The 23,795-nt window shown below is 32.8% G+C and overlaps 2 protein-coding genes across 2 annotated transcripts; one reads left to right on the plus strand and one right to left on the minus strand.

The window, feature by feature from the left end:
- Positions 1-2,238, plus strand: LOC112785105 (MADS-box protein GGM13). Its single transcript, XM_025828530.3, has 7 exons — positions 1-322; positions 413-488; positions 569-733; positions 1,246-1,287; positions 1,381-1,422; positions 1,510-1,763; positions 1,884-2,238. Exons 1-7 carry the CDS (start codon positions 135-137, stop codon positions 1,921-1,923), a joined length of 807 nt encoding a protein of 268 aa, XP_025684315.1. The 5' UTR covers positions 1-134; the 3' UTR covers positions 1,924-2,238.
- A 1,509-nt stretch (positions 2,239-3,747) lies between these two features.
- LOC112785104 (uncharacterized) lies at positions 3,748-5,047 on the minus strand. The gene has a single exon (XM_025828528.3). It carries the CDS (start codon positions 4,892-4,894, stop codon positions 3,869-3,871), a length of 1,026 nt encoding a protein of 341 aa, XP_025684313.1. The 5' UTR covers positions 4,895-5,047; the 3' UTR covers positions 3,748-3,868.
- Positions 5,048-23,795: the final 18,748 nt, after the last annotated feature.

The raw sequence follows: 23,795 nt of genomic DNA on the forward strand, positions 1-23,795 counted from the left end.
TCCTGATTTCACGCATTGCTTCCTAAGTAGCTTAGCAAAGAAGGAAATCGTGGGAGAGCTGGTTAGGTGAGGTGTTGACTCGGATCTACTCTCTTCCTGGCTCCTTCTTATTTCTTTCAGCTGTGGAAGAAAACATGGGAAGGGGAAAGATAGAGATAAAGAGGATAGAAAACACGACGACGAGGCAAGTGACGTTCTCAAAGAGAAGGAACGGACTCCTGAAGAAGACCAATGAGCTCTCTGTCCTCTGTGACGCCCAGATCGGACTCATCGTCTTCTCCAACACTGGCAAGCTCTTTCACTACTCCTCTCACCCCTACAGGTATAACCTTTTTATATTCCTTAGGGTTTTCCTCAATTCTATCTACTTATCCTATCATATATATGGACGTGAAATTAATATTTTGGTCAGGATGGATCAAATAATTGAAAAGTACCAACGATCTACAGGGACTCGCATAACGCGCCATGGACATTCCCACCTTCAGGTACTTATATGAGACTAAGGTGCTCAATTTTCTTTCTAATCATATAGTATAATGAATGATTTGCATGTTCGTTTTTGTAGGAAGATTTATTGACTGAGATGGCAATGCTGAGGCGTCAAAATCTGAGCCTTGAGATGGGGATTCAGCGCTACCTTGGAGAGGGCATAGCTTGTCTCCAATATGAAGAATTGACTAAGCTTGAACATGAAGTTCAAAGCTCTGTTGCAAGGGTTCGAAAGCGTCAGGTATATACCTTTTTTTTTTGGTGATGATTAACCGTCAGGTATATATATATACACACATGTGCATTTCGAAGTTGTTTTTTTTTTTTCTTCTTCACATAGTTTTCAGAAATTTGGTGACCTAAATGAGCAGATACACATACTAATGTCAAAGAAAATAAATAAATAAAGTGATACGGAGGTTTTTTGCAAAATGTTCACCGAAGATGTATATATTGCGATATGCGTGCATACATTTCAGACAAAATTAAATGTTTCCATCACTGATCAAATACTGATTATAATTTATATAATAATTAAGTTAACTAATGTCAGAAATTAGTTTCCATTCACTATATATGTTCAGGATCCCCCTGTAACTACAAATCCAATGCATATATCATGTTAAAGGAAAGCATTATAAAATTGACTTGCTAAAAGCTACTTGTTAATTAATTATTATTATGTGAAAATTGAATTAAAGTACTTTTGCAACTGAATCTTTGACATTTATAATTTATTGCCATATGCATCAGAACGAGCTCTTGCAGCAGCAATTGGAGAATCTGCGAAGGAAGGTCAAATAATCAATTGATAATCTCTCCATCATCTCGTTCTTAATATATAATTATTATTATTATTGAAACTGGTGCTTGTTGTAATTTATATAGGAAAGAATCTTGGAAGATGAAAACTGCAATTTGTCCAATTGGGTAAGTTAGCAAGTTATAGATTTGGTATACTAGTTAATATAGTTATATATACACATTAATTATTATTACTGATAAATGGAATAACAGGAGCAGCAAGCTGCTGTATTGGAGTTTGAAAGGGCTGCAGCAAGTAACTGTGGTAATAACAAAGCAGTGATGGATCATCATCAGTTGCCATTCTACGATGATGAGCAAGCTTCTGCTTCTGCTGGCACCATCCTTCAGCTTGGTGCACCACATGTACCGCAGCAGCAGCTTCATCCATATCCATATCTTCAGCTTGCACAGCCCAATGTTCATCATGACTCACTCACTGGACTACTCATGGGGACATCAAAATGGTATCTATCTTATCCATCTTTATATATAATTAAGTTGTCAATTATATGTATCAAGTTTATTTACTACTGAATTATTATTATTATTATTATATTATTCTGATGAATCATGATGACTTGCAGGGTGATAGAGAAGGACGGAGGAGATCCCTTCGATGCATGAGGTGATATATCATCATCATCGTCATCCACAAAGATTTGCCGCTTTCATTGCTACTCTACCTTCAGAGTTATAACCTTGCTTTTTTACATTAAATAATTTTCAGACTATACAACAAATTTATTTTCACTTTTCATCATATGTTTGATCAAAATTATATTTATATTATTATTATCTGCACATTATCCAGAAAGAAATGAGGAGGGTGAATTAGATACTTGTAATCAGTAATAGTGGATAAAAAACTTATTAGCTACTTATGAAGTGTCTGCTCTGCAGGCATTATTATTATTATTATTATTATTATTATTATTATTATTATTATTGACATATTCATGAATCATTTTGTTTGGCCATGAAGATATTGACTTGTTGGCCTAAATAAATATTTTTAAGATACAAAATTATTAAAGAGCATTTTAAAAATAATGTAACCGCTTGCCTTGGCTTACTTTAGAGTAATAATATTTAATTTGTATAAAGGTTATTCATCTTGATTTATGAAAAATAAAATCAAATATAAAAATGTTCAATACGTTCTTGGATATATATATATATACTTAATCATTACTAATTATATATATTAATATACTCTAATGAAGCAAGGTTTCGATCCCCTTCCTGCAGTTGCTTTATGTGTTTGTCTTCGTTCTATGTATCTCCCTGCTACTGTTCATTTGCATGGAAAAGAAAGTGATGCACACTAGATAGATAAGAGTCAAATTAGTGAAATGAATGTTGCTGACCAACTTTGTGCCTTATAGAATATAGACAGTACGATGTTTTCTGACATAGAGATTGCATTATTTACATTTGTCATGTGGTGGGTCAACTTTTTATGTTAATTTATTTCGTCTAGACACCATGTGGTTGGGACAAATTTCGTTTTCAACCAAGTGTGTATATCAATGTTTCGGTGCATAAAATTCTGATTTTATAATTTCACTTTTTATAATTAAAAAACTATTTATTTTATAAAGTTTATAAAGAATATACGAAAAGTAATTTTTAATAAAACTAATTTCTGTTAAAAAATAAAGTTGAAACTTGAAACAAACACAATACTAAAAACTATTCGAGTCTCCAACACGAAAACAATCACCTGGTAAATGTTTTTCCTATAGTTATTTTCTTCTCTCAATTATCATGCGTGGCTTATTTTTATGCAGGTTACTAGCTCAGCTGATCTAACCTAGCTGAATTCTAGGTGCCTAAGCCTAACTTTTACCTAACTTATTTTTTACTATAATTTTTGAATATTAAATAATTATTTATTTTTATATTTTTAAAATTAAATATTAATTTTTAATATTTTTAGTAAATTAGGTAAACACTTTTAGATACTATAGCAATCACCTCTAACCTAATATGTTTTTTGGTTTTGCTAATAGATAATAATAACTTTTGTAAACAATGTAAATAATAACTCTAGAATTGATTCAATAAAGTAAAAAAATATTCTACTCTCAAATTACTTCCTAAACTTTAATATTATAATAACCATTTGCATACCTAATAAATTGAATATCCAGCCATTATTAATTGTGCATGAGTAAATCGAATAAAAAAAATAATCATCCAATTAAAAATAATGAACATAATCATCGGCATACCAATTGAATTAAACATAAGACATATCAATTGTTCACATTGTTTAATATTCTCATTATCTATCTATACTTTTTCTATATTTTTTCTATTTTTTTTATTTTTAAGGAAAAATAGTTAACTATATATAATTTAATTTTCATGCATGGCGATAACAAAAACCAAAAATAGATAGAGGAATAGTCGCAAGCAGAAGATAACCAAAAAAAAGAGTTACTATTTTGAGTAACACCAAGTTAAACTTATAAGCCATGTTCTATATGGTTGTAAATGTTATTGAATTCTATACCGACTAAAACAATAGACACACAAAAAGGAAAAGAAAACTATGATCCTTATATTATAACGGTTTAACTAGAGAATTTCGATTCACGATGAGATGTGTTGGGAATGGAAGGATTGAAGAAAATAAAAAGGAGGCCTGTTTGAGGAGATGAAGTAGAATGAGAAGCAATATGGCTCCAAAAGAAGCAGCAAGTGTCGCATGATGATGATGATGAGGTGATTTTGCTGCGAGATAAACACAATCCAGAAATATGAAAAGCCAGCTTAGCCTTTCCATAAGCCCCTTAATCCTCTGCAACATGATTCTGTTGTTGCCGGCGGCGGCGATTCTGCATATAATCCTGAAACAGAGAACCCCAACAACCATGAAAGTGGTGAGTGACCAAGCCCTGTACCTAACCACCTTCCCTCCCACCACCAGCTCCTCTTTCCTGCACACACAAGAATCGCACTCTCCTGACAATCTCGAATTCTTCATCGCGTCCAAGCCCGTGTAATAAGGCACCACCACATAGTCCAGGTACAGGCTTGCATGCAGGATTCCTGATACTGTCGATGCTGCAAACAATGCATACCTCAAGTCCTTCTTCTTCTTGTTCTCATCTTCTTCTTCCTCTTCCTCCTCCTCCTCCTGAGAGTCAAAGACCAATGCAGAGATGAGGACCAGGTGGAGAATTGCAGGGCCAGTGGATGATATTGGGAATAATGTGTTGATTTGAGGACCCTTTGCAAAGGTTAAGATCACTAGTGGGAGTGATATTGGTCCACATGGAAGCAGGTACCTTGTTGTTCTTTGTGTTGATGAAGAAGAAGAAGAAGAAGAATAACGAGACCTTGCAATGGTAGCAACAATCACAAGTGTCACCAAATAAGAAGCTGTCGCGAAGAGGAGGACCAAGATATCAACATAAGGTGGGTAATTTGCAGGGTAAGTTGTCTCGCACACATAATGGTAAGGGCAATTCAGTAAATCTAAGGTTTCCTCGACTTGCCAGCTAGTGCATTTGAAGAATGTGGCGGCGGCATGGGAATCTGCTTCTGTTAAGGTTAGGTCCCGTCCAGGTTGGATTGTTGGGAGCATTTTATTCTCAATTCGCTTAGCTTGCTTTAATTTGTTTTGTTCTGCTGTGTTGCATCTGTTAAATTAACTTTATTATTATTGTTATGGTTGGATATTGTTGTTGGTGGTATGAATTAGAACTAGACCAAGAAAGACCAACTAACCAAGTTTATTTCCCACTCCATAGTCCATATATAGAGAGGAAAAGTGTTGGTTTCAATGGGAAGCGTATTGGTGAGTGGAAGGAAGCAAGATTGATTTCAAAAAAAGTGCAATAAGATTAAGGCAACGTGACTCCAAAGGGAAAGGGTTATGGTTTGGTGAGTGATGCCCATTCATTTCATTTTATTTGATGTGCTGTGCTGCCAAATAATATTGGTATACCAACACTCCCTCATTTCGACCCTTCCTATTTAATTCATTTTTACAAATCATTTGTTATTCTTATTTCTTCATTAAATTATGGTACGCTGGGAAGATAAAAAACATGCTGATGCTCAAGTTTCGCAATGCATCTTTTCCTTCCTATTAGGATATTTTATACTTGACCGTTCTATAAATGATTTTATAAACGCTCATCAAATTTAAAATTTTATCCTGGTTTTATTGAGATAATACTCAATTTGATCCTGAATTTACACGCGAATCTCAATTTAGTCTCTGAAGTTTCAATTGCCTCTATTTAGCCTCCAAACTTTGTGAACATAACTCATGTTAGTCCTTGAAACAATTTTCAACATACAAACGTTAACGGAACACTGTCGTGACAGCCAGATGCCACACTAAACTTTGTAAAATAATGTCGTTTTGGTTTTGGCACTCAAATAACCAAAAAACAATATCCTAAATAGTGTTTATTAAAATTTTACCTAACAAAATAAGTAATACAATGCCTTTTTGAGCTATTTAAATGTCAAAACCAAAACTGCAACATTTTACAAGTTTTAACGTAATATGTGATAGTCTACAACAGCGCTCTATTAACGTTTTTATACTAAAAATGATCTTAGAGACTAATATGAGGCACGTTTATAAACTTCGGGGACTAAATAGAGACAATTGAAACCTCAAGGACTAAATTGAGATTCGCGTGTAAGTTCAAAGACCAAACTATTATCTCGATTTTATTTTTATGAAATTTTGCTTGCATCCTTTTCTTTTCTTGAATCAACACTAATAAACTTTTTTCATTTTTTGCACTTGAAAAAAATTAACTCCTAATAATTTTTGGTCCTTACAAAATTATAAATATTTTTAATTAAAATTATGAGTACAATTAGAAACTTAATTTTTTTAATTAATATTAGTCAATTTTTCAAAATTATTTTTTATCTTAAATTCTAAATTCTTAAAAAAATAAAATAAAAATTAAAATAAAAAATTAGCTAATTAAAAATTGAATATTTTAATTATTCATAAAATTAATGCATTCATATCATATCCTTCAACAAGACTACCATTGATAAGTTTGCCCTCTTTGCAAACACATATGCTGCGTTTATTTTTAGAGACGGAACAGAATATGACACTGAGACAGAAATAATAGTACGGAGATACTAAAAATTATCTTTTGTATACTGTGTTTGAATATAATGTACAAGACACTAATATAATGTTTAGTATTATGTTTGAATACACATGGATAAGACTAAAATATTATATGAAATGACTAAAATAGCCATGTAATTTCAAATTTTCTACATCAAGTACAAACTAATTTAATAAATAATAAGAGTATATAAGAGTGCAGATGGAACTTGAAAAAAATATTTGAAGAAGCCAAAAATTTTAATAAAAAAATATATAATAGTGTTCATATCGTGACCCAACACTGTGACCCAGGCCCAAACACACAAAAAATCCAAATCCAAAGATTGGCCTCCGATTGGCCTTCGACTACCCACCGACCTCCTCAGAAGAGGTTGGGTTCTACGAAGACTCCTTCTAAAGAAGTCGGGCTCGATGGATAGCTGGCAGATAACACTTATTCAAATAAGTAACTGCCCCTAAAATCTCTCATCCCACTTCCAGGAGTCATATATCAACTACCCTAAGATAATAAAGGGACGGTTATCCACCTTAAAAGGTGGAACTACTCCAACGGTGGTTATTGGATCACCACTACAAATACACTGACACTCCTCAGGTATCTCTAAGTTCCAATACATCTTAAAACCTGCTTAACCCCTTGCTGACTTGGGTATCGAAGTGTCTTTGTAGGTACCACTCCCCTCCCCTTTTTGCTCTCTCCCATACGCAACTCGGACGGAGGCTCTCAAGCGCTTACCAAGTCGGAAACCTTCTTCCATTTCATACTTGGGCCAATCCTTCAAGCCCAAACTATCAACTTCAGGTTACCCACGTAACATTGGTGTCGTTGCCGAAGAACCTGGAGATTAACCCATGATGGCGGATAACTTAAATAAGGACAGAAACACGGCGTCCGATTCGGAGCAAGAGAATCAAGACGCTGGTAACAATGACAGAGCTATAGTCACTCACCAAGGGGTGACCAACCAACACAAGGAAGTTCCCTCTTGAGTAAAAGACCCAAGGGAAACCCCCTCTGAGGGGCACGAATCAAGAAAGGAGGGACAACCCCATGCAGCCGATTTAATGGCATTGTTCCTCGGCCACCAAGGGCGGCTCAAACAGCTGGAACAAGAATTGGAGCGACAGCGAGAGACAGAGAAAAACTTAAGAAGGGAGGTCGAGCGACGAAAAGAGCTTGAAGAAAAGCTCTCGAGATTGGAATCTGCTCTTCGAGGTCGAAACTCTCGCAGTAACCGAGAAGACTCTCCCTTGGGAGGGGAAGACCCGTTCAGTGAGGACATAATGAGGGCAAAAGTTCCAAGGAACTTCAAAAGCCCCGATGTGGACCTATCCGATGGGACTACTGACCCAAAGCATCATCTTAGCAACTTTAAAAGTCAGATGTACCTAGCCGACGCTTTTGATGCTACTTGCTGCAAGGCCTTTCCGACGACCTTGACAAAAGCAGCAATGAAGTGGTTCAATAGTCTTCCCCCCAGGTCGGTTACCAGCTTCGACGACCTCTCCCAAAAGTTTCTCATGCGATTTTCAATCCAGAAGGACAAAGTAAAGCACGCGCCAAGTCTTCTGGGAGTAAAACAGGAGATCGGAGAACCTCTGAGGGACTACATGGAAAGGTTCAATAAAGCGTACTTAGAAATTCAAGACCTGCCCATGGAGGCAGTGATTATGGGCCTAGTAAATGGATTCCGAGAAGGTTCCTTCTCCCAGTCCATCTCGAAAAGGCACCCGACTTCTTTAAGTGATATACAGGAAAGAGCCGAGAAGTACATCAATATCGAAGAAAACGCCAGGCTGCGAGAGCTAAGTTGGCGACCGGGGCACCTCTCACTCATCAAAAGAGAAAGAGAGAGAGCCCAAGAAAAAAGAGGAAGTCGGCCCTGAAAGGCCCAAGAGATATCACTCCTATACTCCTCTACGAGTTTTCCTAGTTGATGTCTACAGGAAAATCTGTCATACTGAAAGGCTACCTCCCCCTAGACCCATCAAAAATAAAAAAGAGGGAAGTCATGGCGAATACTGCGAGTACCATAAGTTATATGGTCACTCAACAAATGAATATTACGACCTAATGCTCAAGTTTCGCAATGCATGTTTTCATTCCTATTAGGATATTTTATACATGACCGTTCTATAAATGATTTTATAAACGCTCATCAAATTTAAAATTATATCCTAATTTTATTTCTATCAAATTTTGCTTGCATCCTTTTCTTTTCTTGAATCAATACTAATAAACTTTTTTCATTTTTTACACTTGAAAAAAATTAACTCCTAATAATTTTTTGTCCTTACAAAATTATAAATGTTCTTGTATGGATACCTAGAGGGAGAGTTCGGTCTCGGGAAATCGACGCCAAGTTGTTATCTTCGGTGCCGACCTTTGAGCTTTGTGGTAATTCGAGCTTTACTCCAAGGGGATGTCCAATCGCGCAGAGTTTTGAGCAAGAAACTAGGGGGGAGTGTACCTGCAAAGGCACTCTGAAGCTTAAGTCAGTATTGAGAATTCAATGTGTCTTTAGGATAGGAGATCATACCTTTTATAGGTGAAAATATATCGGTCGGTTATACTTCTGCTTTATTGCCTGTATTAAAGAGTAATAATAAGGGTGAAATGTCAGGTTGGACGTTTCACTTTTGTAAAGCAATCTGTTAAGCTTATTTGTAACTTAAGTTGCCGATTAATGACGTTGATTGCCGATTAGTAACTGTAACGCTGATTAATAATGTAGCGTCGATTAATAACGTAAATTACCGAGTTATGGTCTGTAATGCCGATCTTGTAACGGTCCTGATCATAGCCCCAAAGCTTAGCCTGAGAGTATGTTTTAATGAAGCAGGTTGAGTTTTAAATGAAGTATAAGTTGGCAGTTGCGTAAGTGTATTACGTCGGCAAATGTGTTAGACCTAGAGCCCCCATCTCAAGATGTTTTATTAAAAAGGGTTAATAAAAGAAAAGATATAAAAAAGTAAACAGTTTTTAAATGAAGAGAGAGAAGTAATGATGGCATTAAGTGTACTGTCATTTCCAAGACTGCTCTTTGGGCGGTTGATGTGAATGAGAAGTGGGTTATTGTTACTGAAGGGGTTTTTGTAACTCATTGGTAACTGTTACTGGAATACCAATAGTGTAGCATCTACATCATTTTTGAGTTTGTGAGATAAAGTTGGCTGTGGAGTTTCTAAAGGGAAGAAAATGAGTAAAAGAGGTATGTGAAAAAATTTTTGTTTCTGCTTCTTCATTGAGTTTCTTTGCTTCTTCCTCTATTTCTGTTTGTTGCTGTTGATGGGGTTTGAGAACGATAAGAAGGAGAGGATAGACTGGTCTTATGACTGGGTTAATGAGGATGTTAGGAGTCGTGTGTCGTTGTTCTTGGATCAGGGAGCTATAGATGAAGTGGATAAGAGTAAAGTCGTTAGGTCTGGTTCTTGAATTCGACTGGAGCTACTGCCCTATTCTGAAAGTGATAGGTTTTTCATAGCGGTGAAGGTTTTGAACACTTTTTTATGTATAGTTGTATTCTTGAAGAGTTGAAGGTTAAGCTTCCATTTAGCGATTTTGAATGTCAGGTTTTGAAGTAGATGAACTGTGCTCCATCTCAGCTACATCCGAATGGGTGGGCTTTTCTTCGTGCATTTGAGGTATTGATGGAGTTTTTGGAAGAAGTGCCATCTGTAGAGTTATTTTTCTCACTTTTTCAAGCAAAAGGTGTGTGGAAAGGTGGGTGGGTGAACTTGAATAGTTCATCAAGATTTGCAATATTTAAGCTGTATAAGTCGTTCTTTAAGGAATTTAAGGAGATGTATCTGAAGGTGAGAAGTGTTGAAGGGGATTTTTCTTTTTATGTGGACGAGCATTTAGGGGAGAGATTCCCGATTTGGTGGTGTTCTGAGCCCAATAATATACTCAGCCTGGAGTTTATCAAGCTTAGGGATGAGTGTATTATTGAGTATCTGGTCGAGGCTATTGATCGGAAGGAATTGATTTCAGTGTTTGATTTGTTGAAGTGGGAGGAAAGTAAGCAGGCTGTGGTAGATTATTTAGGTGAGCTTGTTGGGGTTTTATTTTGCATTCAGTATTGACATATATTGATGAAAAGTGGTTTTTGTTTGTTTTCAGGTGAAAAGTATCCTGGTATATCCGCGGCAAACTTGAGGGCACGTGTGAAAAGTAAGAACCTGGATAAGGAAGGTTCGACATCCAAAGTTGAGAAAGTTGTTGGTGCTGGCGAGGTTGATCAACCGAAGCCGAGGAGGAGGAAAGTTATTGCTAAGAAAAGAAAAGGTGACATGGTGGATTTGTCCGACGTTTCTGATGATGATAAGGATGATGTGCCAATTGAAGAAGTTCATAAGTTTTTTGACAATAAAAAAGGTTGCACGGGATTGCTTATCAGACTGATTCTTTGTCTTTATGGGAAAGGGATTACCCATATATGGTTATTGCTGATGAGTGTTGTCAATCGTCGGCAGATATAACTCTGGCCGACGAGGTTGGTGATGTTACCATTGATCAGTATATACAGGTAATTCTATTTTTGAGGCAAAATGTTTGAATTTGTTTTTTTTTTGTTTTGTGGAATATTAATGTGATAATGTATGATTTTCACGTGGTGGGACTGCGATTGACGAGTTTAGGGCGGAGCCGTGAAAAAATTCATCGGAAGTTTGTTAAGAAAAAGGAGGATCCGAGTTTGAGGGAAGAGTTGGCTATAAAGGCTGCTAAGATTTCAGAGCTAGAGGTGAAGTTAGTTGAGGTTGAGAAGCATTTGAAAGAGGTGAAGGATAGTTATGCCAAAGATGTTGAAGATTTAAAAAAGAAAGAATCTGACTTATCTGCTCTGAGTACTCGTATGATTGAGGTTACTGCTCAGTTGAAGGAGGTGAAGAAGAACAAGCAAGGAGAAATTCTTGATTCCTTCCTTGAAGGATTTGAGAGGGCTTCCCTTCAGGCGAGATTTCTAGCTCCCGGGGTGGATTTCTCATCGATTGATCCAGGTAAAATAGTGCAAGATGGCGTTATGGTCGAAGATGATGGTGTTGAGCAAGGAGATGAAAATGTTTAGTAGAGTTTTGTTTTGCTGTTGTTGTACTTTTGCTTTTTATTGGGTAAAATAAATTTATTTGTTTTTAATTGAGTGGACTTATACTTGATTTATTGAGTTTAATTCTAGTAAAATATCTTATTTTTGTGACAATTGATAAATAGACAAAGCCGAATGAAAAGCCTACTGCAGGAAAATGATCACTTGAAAAGCTTCTTTGACTCCATGTTTCTCAAAAGCTTCAAGAACATTATCATTGATGTAAAAGAGGATGCTAAAAAGGGAACAATGTTGTATGATGGTGATGAAGGAATACATAGTAATGGGATCCAATTGGCAAGTCTAAAGAAGATAGGGAATCATACTTTGAGTTTGAGCAATTCTGTCAGTTAAGCATTGGAGAAATCTCATAATACACTTTGATGGAGTCATACTGGTAAGTTGAAAACATAGAATAGTGGCTCTTTTCAGAAATGCTTCTCCAAGACAAGCATTGTTGTTTAAAAATTGGTTTCAATAGATTAAGTATACAGCATACAGCAGAAATTTATCTATGGTAAATCTAATCATTCTACAGAATAAATTCTCAAATCTCAATATTTGATCCGAAAAACCACATATATAATGAAAAGAATACTAAAAACAAAAGATCAATGGTTTGATTGTTGCCCTACAAATTTTATATATACACACAATTATTTTGATATTAGAAACACAACACATAACAGCGATAGATAAATAAATTAACTACATGCCTTGCCTACTGGCTACTGCTCCTATACAACAATAAAATCAAAGCCTTCCCACTAAGTAGATACAGCTAAAGCCATCACATGACACCATATTATCCTGTTGTGAATCATGTTTATAGAATATTCATGACTTCTACATATACCTCAATTAACTTTGTATAAATCATCTCTTAATTAATTGGATCAGTTGAAACTTTAAATAATACTAAGTTAAGAGCATCATCTAAATAGATATAAAGTTTTTTCATTGGGTGTGAATCCTGATAATGAAGCGCATAGTCTAAAGCTACTAAAACACTAATGAGAACATTTAGCAACAGGTCCTAAAAAAACTTTGTTCTTTCGCATTGTATTATGGTGAAAACATCATATCCTTAGTTGCCAGAGGGAGAACTTTTATTTTATAATCACTTGAAAGAACAAGCGCTCTAGTCTCTTGCTGGTGTTTGAAACTTCGAAGAACTGACATCTTCTATTGTTTCCCTGTAACAAGTGCCTCACATTGGTTCTTCATTTGGTCATAAGGTATTGGAGCTGAAGAAATGGGGAGACTTGCCACTTGCCGTAAATTCTCTTAGCATATCTTTAATAGTAGAAAAAATAATCAAATAGCCAATCAGCTAGCCCTAAATATAAGAGACTTGCCACTTGCCGTAAATTCTCTTAGCATATCTTTAATAGTAGAAAAAATAATCAAATAGCCAATCAGCTAGCCTTAAATATAAAAGTGTATAAACTTTTACCAATTCTAAAAGTTGATTAACACTTAGGATGTCAAGGTTCTGCATAGAACATGATGACATGCAATCCAACTGACTTCCACCTTGTTCAGGGCGAGTAAACTACCATTTGTACCTACGAAAGTTGAAAACGCTGACATATTTACCTATAGAACAAAGAAATTACCATTTGTACCAATGAAAAATAGTTTTTGCAAGTAAAATTATCCAAACCCTAAAAAATTAAATAAAATTCTTAAACTACCCTTCTCTCCACCACTATCATCTCCTCCCTCCTCTCCTCTCTCTCTCTCTCTCTCTCTCTCTCTCTCTCTCTCATTTTTCTCAACCACCCAATTCCAACATCAGCCACATACCACCGTATCACCCTCCTCATCACTGTTCACCCCCTTCTCCGCCAGTAATGTCGCAGACCTACGCCGAGTCCAGGAGCACCGCGCCAACTTCTCCTCGCCACCATCACTATTGGCCTCGAACCAGAGCCTACTGCGTCAGAGACCCTCCTCTTCACGCTACCTTATCGCCGCCATAGCCAATCTTTTTCACCTATTTTCGCGTCGTAGAACCACCACCGTCATTGCCTGGTCCCTGCCGTTGTTATATATACATCTCCCCTGATTTCCTTTTGCTTTGTTCTTCATTACAGGTTCATAAACCAACCCATTTTTTGCAGGCTCCGATGGTGTCTCCCCGCAGGTGGAGCATCAGGCCTTCACCCCCGAAGAGGACGACACCATAATGAGAGCTCACGCTCGGTTCGCGAATGAGACATTTTCCGGCGAGTCGCAGCAGCGGAGAGTGATTAATAGCGCGATTGCGCCGCCGAGGGATTCGGAGTAGAGGAAGAAAGGAAGAGAAGGATCGAAGCGAGAGCGGAATTCGTCGAAGAAGGCGATGCAGTCGTCGACGACGGGGTTGATGTCAGGGATGTGGGCGATGAGGCCATCGGAGAAGCCGTGGCCCTGATGGTCAATGACGCAGGTGACGAATCCAGCCTTCGTGAAGTAGATGGTGATGAGCTGGAGGAACCAGCTGGATTCGTCGGTAAATCCGTGAACGAGGGCGAGGGTTCCGGTGACGGTTGCGGGGGGTAGCGGGAGCTACCATTGAGTGAAGAGCTTGAGGGGTGGTGGTGGGTGAAGGGGGTGGTGGTGGGATTTAAGAGTAGAAAGGGAAAGAGGGGTGGTGGCAGGGTGAAGAGGGTTAGGGTTAGAAATGTGATTGGGTGAAGGTGGTGTGGTGGTGTGGTGGTGAAGATAAGGGTAATTTAGGAATTTTAGGTAATTTTTTAGTGTTTGGATAATTTTGTTGTGTGGAACCCATATTTTATGGGTACAAATGGTAATTTTCTTTTTCTATGGATAGATATGTCAGCGTTTTCAACTTTCGTGGGTACAAATGATAGTTTACTCGTTCAGGGCCAATCTCTTCATCAGCCAGAGTTACTGGAGCCACAATCTAAAAAACAAAATCATTATAAAACTAATAACAAAAAATATTAAACAACCACATAAATGCAGACACTATTTGAATAATTTTACCTCATTAAAATCTGGAAATTCGATCTGAGCTAGTGGAGAGTAGATGAGCAGGGAGAGCCATGGCGCAGAGGAGGATCTCAGAAGAACTGAAGAAGCACTGCGTCTGAAACGAATTCAAAGGAGTTTGGTGGAATCAGAAGAAAAAAGCATCGAGAATCGGGAGAATTTGGATGAAATCAAGAAATTGGGTTGAAACTAGAAGGTACCTGGTGTGGAAGGGCGTAGAGGAAGAAGCACCAGGGTCACGAAGGTCTTCCGACAGTAAGCAACTGAAACCAAGGTTTAGTTCTCAAATTTTATATGGGATAATTTTAAAATATCAAAAGACTTATTATCTTTTAGTGTAATTTTTAATAAGTTATTTATAAATTAAATTCTAACCATTAGATCGTTTATTAATCTAATCTAATGCTTCAAATTTTGTAGTGCATCAAATAAACTCAAAACACTTAAGCTGATTTTAGATAGACTCAAACTTACACACCGAAAAATAAAGTGACCAAACTTAAAATCTACAAGAAATCGAAAATAAAGACAAATATGCTGAACAGTGGGGAATGAATATTTTCAATTGTTAAAAAAATTGAGAGTGTAAAATGTAATTTTTAACCCTTTATTGTTCTCTTTCTCTCATATTTATTTTTGATCTTACTTATAAAATTAATGATAAAAAATCACACTTTACTCTCTTAATTGTTAAAAAAATTGAGAGGATCTATCCCCGTGAATAGTGGGGTTGAAAAAGTTTAAAATAAGAAAGAAAAAAAAGTTGAGATGGACTAATTCTTTAAAGGGAAAAAATGAGAAATTATTACGTACCTATCAAATAAAAGAATGCCAAAAAACAAGTAAGAACATTCAATGTAAAAATTTCGATACAATTCTTTTTATAAGAAGTTGATAATTAATAATTATTAAATAATAATTTAATTAAATTTATTGAATCATTTAAGCAGGTGAATTTTCACCGATATTTAAATGTAAAACATAGTCAAAGACTTTATCTGTACAAATATAACTTTTTTTTTAGATGACAAAGGGGGGCAAACACCCCAAAAAGAAAAGTAGAAAACTAACTAGAACTCCTTAAAATTGGAGAACCAGACAAATCACGCATAATCATCATAGCTGTATCTGGGAGAGCAACGTCAAAGAGATGAAGGCCAAAGGGAAGATCATGGCCCTTCTTGGCAAGATTGTCGGCAGCAAAATTTGTTTCTCGAAGACAGTGAGACCAAGAGATATGTGGCACACGGCTGGCAAGGACAACAATGTCGTCAAGAAGCGGGGCACACGGGTGGGATAAATTATGTCCTTTCTTAATGAAGTTAACAGCAGCAATAGAATCAGACTCAATAACTAAGAAACTAATATTGTTGGCCACAGCAATTTATAGACCGCAAACAATGCCTCATAGCTCAGCGTGCATAATAGAACAGCTTCTTAAATTACAGGTAAAACCTTTAATAAAGTGACCGAGATGATTTAATGAGCTTTTTGGGTGCTAAGGCAATGTCTTAACAAAACACAAATATTATAATATCGATCAACATAGAATATGTTGTTCATAAACTACATAGTTAAGACCCTTAAAATTTAGAAATAAGACAAATAAGTTTTTACTGAAAAATAACAAATGACAAATTTAGAATACGATCACTAATTTATATATATTAGTACGATATAAAAATGAATAAATAAAAATTTATTATGTAGATTATATTTTTTTGTCAATATTTTTTATTTATTTTTTTTAAAATATTATATTACTATATATACAAAAATATCTTCATAAATAATTATAAAAAAGTCAAATATATTTTTATAAATATTTTTTTATTAAATGACTAAATAAATTACTATAACAAAAAACTTTTTTAATAAAAAATTAAAATTAAATTCAAATCATATCAATTTAATAATCTAAAAAAAATCAAAATCAAGTAACTGAAGAAAATTATTTTTCAATTTTTTATATCATACCAATACATATATATATTAATAATCGTACTAGAATAATTACCTTTTTTAAAAAGTTTGAAAGAAGACAAATAAATTTTTTCTGGTAACACAAGCGGAAAACAGGCACGTGGTAAGGCTTATGGTTCACTTGTGTATGCCCGTTTAAATTTTGGATGGTAATGACACTAGCCCTCAACTAAAACTTAGAGGAAAAGTGATAATTAAACAAAAATAAAGGATACTTCTACCACTTTTTTATTTGGCATACTTTGTTTTTGGATAATACTACAATGAAGAGTGAAATTTTAGTAAAGAATAAAAATTTATTTTTAGTTTAAAAAACTTACATAAAAAAATTGTTATGTTCAATGCACATATTTTTCGTAAATTTAATAAAAAAAATTATTCTCTATTAAAATTTATTTTTTACCAAAAAAATTGTATTTATTTGTATAATGTAAAAGATAAGTTTATAAATTTTTTTATATATTAAAAATGTACATAACACATGAATCAGGTGAAGTTAGATTTATCTTATTTTATATCTAATTTTAAATATATACCGAATCTATTTTTTAGATTCTAATCCAATTTTAGATCTGATAAAATTTATATACATTCAAGTTATAATTATATTGGATAAAAATTGAATGAAAGCCGAACCATTAATAATAATCTGTAAAAAAAAATCTGATTTTACGTCATAAGTATTTTAGTGTTAAAATTACACATGATTAAATGATTAATGAATAAAGCATATATACCTTATGTACGAAATACTAGCATATGCAGAGTTTTTGACGTATGAAATGACTCATGAGTAGGGGTGTCAAAAATTTTCAGGAGGCGGGGATTCTCGCGGGGATCGTCCCGAATGGGTCTCTGTTGGTGAAAAATTTTTTCCGTGAGGATGGAGATGGGGAGCAAAATTCCTCCGAGACAGGCGCGGGGACCCGAGCGGGGATCTCCGCCTCATCCCCGATAATTCTCCGAATGTTTGAAATTTCTTAAATAACCTTACTTTATTTTTAACATAGGTGGGTTTTTTAGAAATTTTACCAATTAAAAAAAAACCCTAACCCTATTATTCCGTCTTCCCTATTTACTGTGTTGTATAATTTTGATTTTCTCTCCTTTTATGTATCTAAAGCAATTAGACATATAGGGTTTATAATTTTGAAATAGTTAGGGTTTGATTTTGAAATAGTTGCTTGATTTTCTCTCCTTCTATGTATCTAAAGCAATTATGATTTCTCTTGCTGAGTATGCTGACCATCAAAGAATACTTGATGTTAAAGACTATATCTTATTGCTTTTTTTTAGAATGGAAGTTGTATTTTAAGATTTTATTTTATGGATTATAATTTGCTATGTTGTATTTCTGGACTTATAATCTTGGATAAGATATGTTTGTGTGTTTGTAATATGATTTTGTAGTTTATTTTTTATTTTTTTGATATTTTTTACTATAATTTTCATATGAATGTTAAATATAAGGGGATGGGACCCCGCGGAGAATATGGGGAACGCGAGGAATGGGGATGGGGACAATTATCCCCCCATAACGGGGATTGGGGCGGGGATGGAGATTAATTCTGGGGGCGGGGACGGGGAGCAGGGAGGCATCCCCCGCCCCCGTCCCGCCCCATTGACACCCCTACTCATGAGTAATGTCTAATGTGTGGGTCTTTTTTTTTTTTTTGGTGTTGAATGTGTGGGTCTTGTTAGTGTTCTCCAAAATAACATAATGGGTCAAGAGTGAAAGATGAAAAACAAAAACAAAGCGATAAAAACAAGTGGCTCTGAGCAAAGAAGAACAATCCATTTGGTGTTCTCAATGCATTGCAGCCGTCAGTGGTCCAACTACCGTGCCCTAAGTATATTTCGAATTTTGAAGGACAAACATCCTCACGGGCCGGGGAATCCGAGCCATGTCCCGGATCCAGTTTCGATTTTTTTTAGATTTTTTTTCGATCACACGGTCCAGATTAAGACACGCAAAAATTTATCAGGTCTGGATCGAGACATGTACACTTCTATCACATGTCAATCATTTAAATAGAGTGCTAACCAAAAAAATAAAAAAAAAATAAATAAATAAAGTAACAATTAGATCTTAAAAAATATTAATTAGGTCTTTTAAAATAACAAACTATGGACATATATATCCTTTTGTCAATAAATAGTACAAAACAAAATTTCAAATCGTTCATTTGAAGAAATTGAAATCTTTCTTAAAAAATATTCATGAGCTATCAAGAATGGGCAGAAGAGTATTGTATAGAATTCGAATTGCTCACCATATAATTTGAATTAGAGTGATTCGAACTTCCCCATGCGTAATTCGAATCATGTAATATCTCACCATATAATTTAAATAATTTTATTAAAAAATTATCATGAATATTTTTTAATAAATTTATTTAAATTATACCACAAAAAAATATTTTATTCTATACAAATAATTTAAAAAATGGCTCAAAAATGTTAAAAGTACTATAAAAATTTGTAATGTCCTAATGACTTAGGACATTAAAGAAATACTCCACATAGTCACTAATAATTTAGAAATTAAAGAAAAAATATTTTTATCATGTATTTACCTAAATCACTAGAATATTACAAACTTTTATAGTACTCATAACATCTTTTAAGCCATTTTTTAAATTATTTTGTATATAATAAAATATATTTTTTAATTATTTTGTATGGAATAAAATATTTTTTTTCATTTCTAAATTATTATTGACTATGTAGAATATTTTATTTAAAATTTGAGTACATGCATGTATTTACCTAAGTTATTAGAACATTACAAATTTTTATAGTACTCCTAACATTTTTTAAGCCATTTTTTTAAATTGTTTTGCATAGGATAAAATATTTTTTGTAGTATAATTTAAAAAATTTTATTAAAAAATATTCATGAGCTATTAAAAATTGACAGAAAAGTATTGTATGGAATTCGAATTGATAACTCATTAATATTTTAAAGAAGTCTCGTAATTAAATATTTTGTTAGCTTTTTTTAACATACGAAATAAAATATATATTTTTTAATTTTTAAATTATTAATTTTTTAATAAAATTTTAATAAATTTTTTTAATAAATTATTAATTTTTTAACAGCATAATTCAAATTATACCATAAATTACTGTGTGTGTAATTCGAACCAAGCTGATTCGAATTAGTGTGTGCGTGTGTTTGTGTATAATTCGAACCCAACTGGTTCGAATTATGTAGAAATGGAGTTCGAATTTAGCTTATTCGAACGATATATAAACGTGCATTGATGGATTCATGAAGCAGTTTTCGTTTTGGCTGATTCACGTAAATTATTGTCTCCCTTAGCTTATTTTTGTTTTTTGTCCTTGATTTTAATTAATATATATTATATATATTTTTTATAATTTAAATCAACAATTAAAACAGTATTTTCGATACACTTAAAATTTTTCCTATAAAATTATCTATACACAAAACGAAATGAAAAATGAAAATAAATTATTTTTATTATTTTTATTTATTTAATAAACTGATCTATATATTTTTTATAATGTATTTAACAAATAACATATTATATAAGCAAACATATTTATATTGCATATAGCTGTATATCTAAAGTGTCCAATAATGACATTGCAAGAAAAGAGTTTGTGAAAGAGAAGTTTTTAATATATGTGTCAATTTATTCTAAAATAGTAATTGATCAACTATTTTTTATGTATATTTTGGTCCTAAGTAAACATATTTTATATTGCATGTAGCTGTATACCTAAAGTGTACAATAATAGCATTGCAAGAAGAGAGTTTGTGAAAGAGAAGTTTTTAATATATGTGTCAATTTATTCTAAAATAGTAATTGACCAACTGTTTTTTAGGTATACTTTGGTCCTAAGTAAACATATTTATATTGCATGTAGTTGTATACCTAAAGTGTCCAATAATAGCATTGCAATAAGAGAGTGTGAAAGAGAAGTTTTCAATATATGTGTCAATTTACTCTAAAATAGTAATTGACCAACCGTTTTTTATGTATACTTTTGTCCTAAGTAAACATATTTATATTGCATGTGGCTGTATATCTAATATGTCCAATAATGGCATTGCAAGAAGAGACTTTGTGAAAGATAAGTTTTTAATATATGTGTCAATTTATTCTAAAATAGTAATTGACCAATCGTTTTTTATGTATACTTTTGTCCGATGATAATATGTCAAATAAAAATTAAACTCCAATGATTTGTAATGTTTTACTTAGTTGACATTACCTGTACTTATATTTTTAGAGTATTTTCGGCATTAAAGGAATAAATGTGTTGGAAACAATATTTGCGTGAAATGTATTATAATTAAAAAGAAGTTACTCAGATAAAGATATTTAAATAAAAAATATTTTTTAATAATTAAAATTTAATATATATATATATATATATATATATATAAAATTAATTAAATCGTATTATTTTATTAAAATTATATTAGATAAATTTAATCTAACTAAAAAAAATTAATAAATTAAATTTTAAATCAATCTACATTAATATTTTTTTTATAAAAAAAATTACAATAATCATATGAGACGAATTATTAATGTATTTTTTAACAATTAAAATTCAATATATATAATCGACTAAACTGTGTTATTTTTGTCAAAATTAGACCAGACAAATCGATTTGATAAAAAAAAATCAGTGAATCAAACTTTGAACATATCTAAATTAATATTTTTTTCATAGAAAATAACTACAATATTTTTATTATAAAAAATAACGAAAATATTCCTATTATATATATATATATATTGGTCTTATTTCTTGCTTACTTTCTTTTTCTTTTTTAACTAATTCAACTAATTGTCTTATGAACTCATCTCTTAATGGAATATCTTTTAACTTGTCTATTATTTTGACCAGCGTAGAGGTTTGTTCTCTAGTTAAAACATTTACAGTTTTTTCACAATTTCTACAGTTACATAATCTTATATCAATTTCAAAAATCCTAAATTCTAACCCTATGACGAAATAGAGTAAAGAAAAGGGTTAGGATTTAGAGTTTTCAAAATTAATATATATATATATATATATATATATATATATATATATATATATATAGTAGAAGTATTTTAGTCATTTTTTATAATAGAGATATTATAGTCATTTTTTATTATAAAAATATTAATTTAGACCGATTCAAAATTTAATTTATCAATTTTTTAGTCAAACCGATTTGTCAAATCTAATTTTGACAAAATAATATGATTTAATAAATTATGTATATTAAATTTTAATTATTAAAAAATATTTTTAAAAAAAGATATTTTAAATACCTTTATATGAATAACTACCTTCAATAAAATATGATCACTACAAAATTGCCAATATTACATTATACTGTCATATCTCAAAGTCAGTTATAAAAATTCTAAACTTAAAAACACTTGGCTGGATGCAAAAACAGATCCACACTTCAAAACTCAAAAAGTATATATGGGAAAATATAGATGAATGACATAGTTATTCACCACCATAATACATTACATGCATTGACTAAGTAATGTCTCACTATACAATTGCATTATTAGCCTCTCTTCCCCTCCTCTTTCCTTTCCTTCCCTTCTCTCCCTCTCCTCCACTCTTGTTTTGTATTAAGTTTTGTCACTTTATTCTAAATAGTAATTGACCAACAGTTTTTTAGGTATACTTTTGTCTGATGATAATATGTTAAATTAAAGTTATTAATAATTTTTAAAAGTTCTATAAAATAAATTATTTATTAATATTAATTATTATACATATTAACAGTAGTAAAATTTTTTAAATTTAATGTTAAAATAATATATATTGATATTAAAAAATTAATAGTAAAGTACAAAAATAATTGTTAACAAAAATTTTAATAAAATTACAATTTAAAAATTAAAATTATTGAAGGATATGTTAGAAAAAAAATTAATCATTCAAAATTTTTAAAAGAATATTTTGATAAAAATACAATTTAATTGATAAAAAATATTTTGTTAAAGGGTAATTTGATAAAAAAAATTTAATCAAAAAAATATAAAATTTTTGTTAAAGAGTATTTTTATAAAAAATCATTTATTTATTTTTAAAAAATAGATAAAGTTAATGTTATTTAATACAAAAAATTTAAAATAGATTAAAGAGATAGTTTTTTATAAGAGGGGTATTAAGGGACCAGCAGGTTTTGTTATTTGTAGTCATTAATTAGTCATTATGAGTATTTTTAATGGTGTGAGATTATATTTAATAGTGTGAGATTGCTCATTTTTCTTTTGATAGTTAAGTGATAGCTAGATTTTAATAAAAGTGCTGATCCTTAGACTTTTTCTTTTTAAAAGTTATAACTTATAAGGGAGAGAAGTGTATATTTAGAGAAGTGTATATTTTACAAATAAAAAAGAGAAGAGTGAAATTTTAGCATTTCTTATAAGAAGAGAGTAAAATTTTCTCTAAAATTAAACTCCAATGATACGCAGTATTCTTTATCTAGTTTAGAATAAGGGGACCACTCACATCAAGATGCACAAAACAACTTTTTTTAAAGATTATGCATGAGGATGTGACAAGTGTCCTCACTTGTATTTTGGTTTATTTGAACCGGTTACTATAAAAAAAATCCAAATTTTATAACTAAACCTTATAGATAGAATCGATTCATTTGGATCATTTTAACCGATTTTTTTACTTTTACATTAAAAATAAAATTTTTGGACAAATACAATATTGGGCTTGGACAGTTTACGTTAAAAAAACAATGAAAAGAGCCAAAATTGATCCTTACATTTCACCAAAAAAAACAAATCATTACAAATTATGCATTAGTTTGCAGGTACCTATTATTTTTCAGTTTGAAGGTGCTGCAAAGTCTCTTGCTGCTGGTGTTGGTAAATCCATGGAATGTCACAGAGGTTGCTGCTTCTATTGGTTATGCATTGGATATGTCAGCTGATGAAAGAAAAAAATGGCATTACAGAACAAATCAAATTATGATGAAATCGGTAGTTGCAGCATAGCAGAGTTTTCTGGAGAAAATGAAATCAGTAGCAGCAGCAAGGAAGAAGAATCAGCACAGAAGGGGAGGAATTATGATGCCGCTGAGAAACTGAGTGTTAACTAGACTCCAAAAACAACGATGAACCTCGGACAAAACAGCATCACCGCCGGCGAAGATCCAGGCAAAGGCGAGGAAGCAGGCTAACGGAGGCATCAATTGGATGGGAAATGGCGAGGAGGCAAGTCGCATATTGGGAAATAGAGTTCTCTCATCGCATCGCTGGGTCCCTCATCCAAATCGCTGCGTCGCC

The sequence above is a fragment of the Arachis hypogaea genome, chromosome 20, assembly GCF_003086295.3.
Source record: "Arachis hypogaea cultivar Tifrunner chromosome 20, arahy.Tifrunner.gnm2.J5K5, whole genome shotgun sequence".
NCBI lineage: Eukaryota > Viridiplantae > Streptophyta > Magnoliopsida > Fabales > Fabaceae > Arachis > Arachis hypogaea.

Bases quoted from the DNA above. Each gene is read 5' to 3' on its own strand.
- LOC112785105 (XM_025828530.3), top strand. From the start codon at position 135: ATGGGAAGGGGAAAGATAGAGATAAAGAGGATAGAAAACACGACGACG. The intron at 323-412 runs GTATAACCTTTT...TATTTTGGTCAG, and splicing joins TACTCCTCTCACCCCTACAG to GATGGATCAAATAATTGAAA. The intron at 1,423-1,509 runs GTAAGTTAGCAA...ATGGAATAACAG, and splicing joins ACTGCAATTTGTCCAATTGG to GAGCAGCAAGCTGCTGTATT.
- LOC112785104 (XM_025828528.3), bottom strand. From the start codon at position 4,894: ATGCTCCCAACAATCCAACCTGGACGGGACCTAACCTTAACAGAAGCA.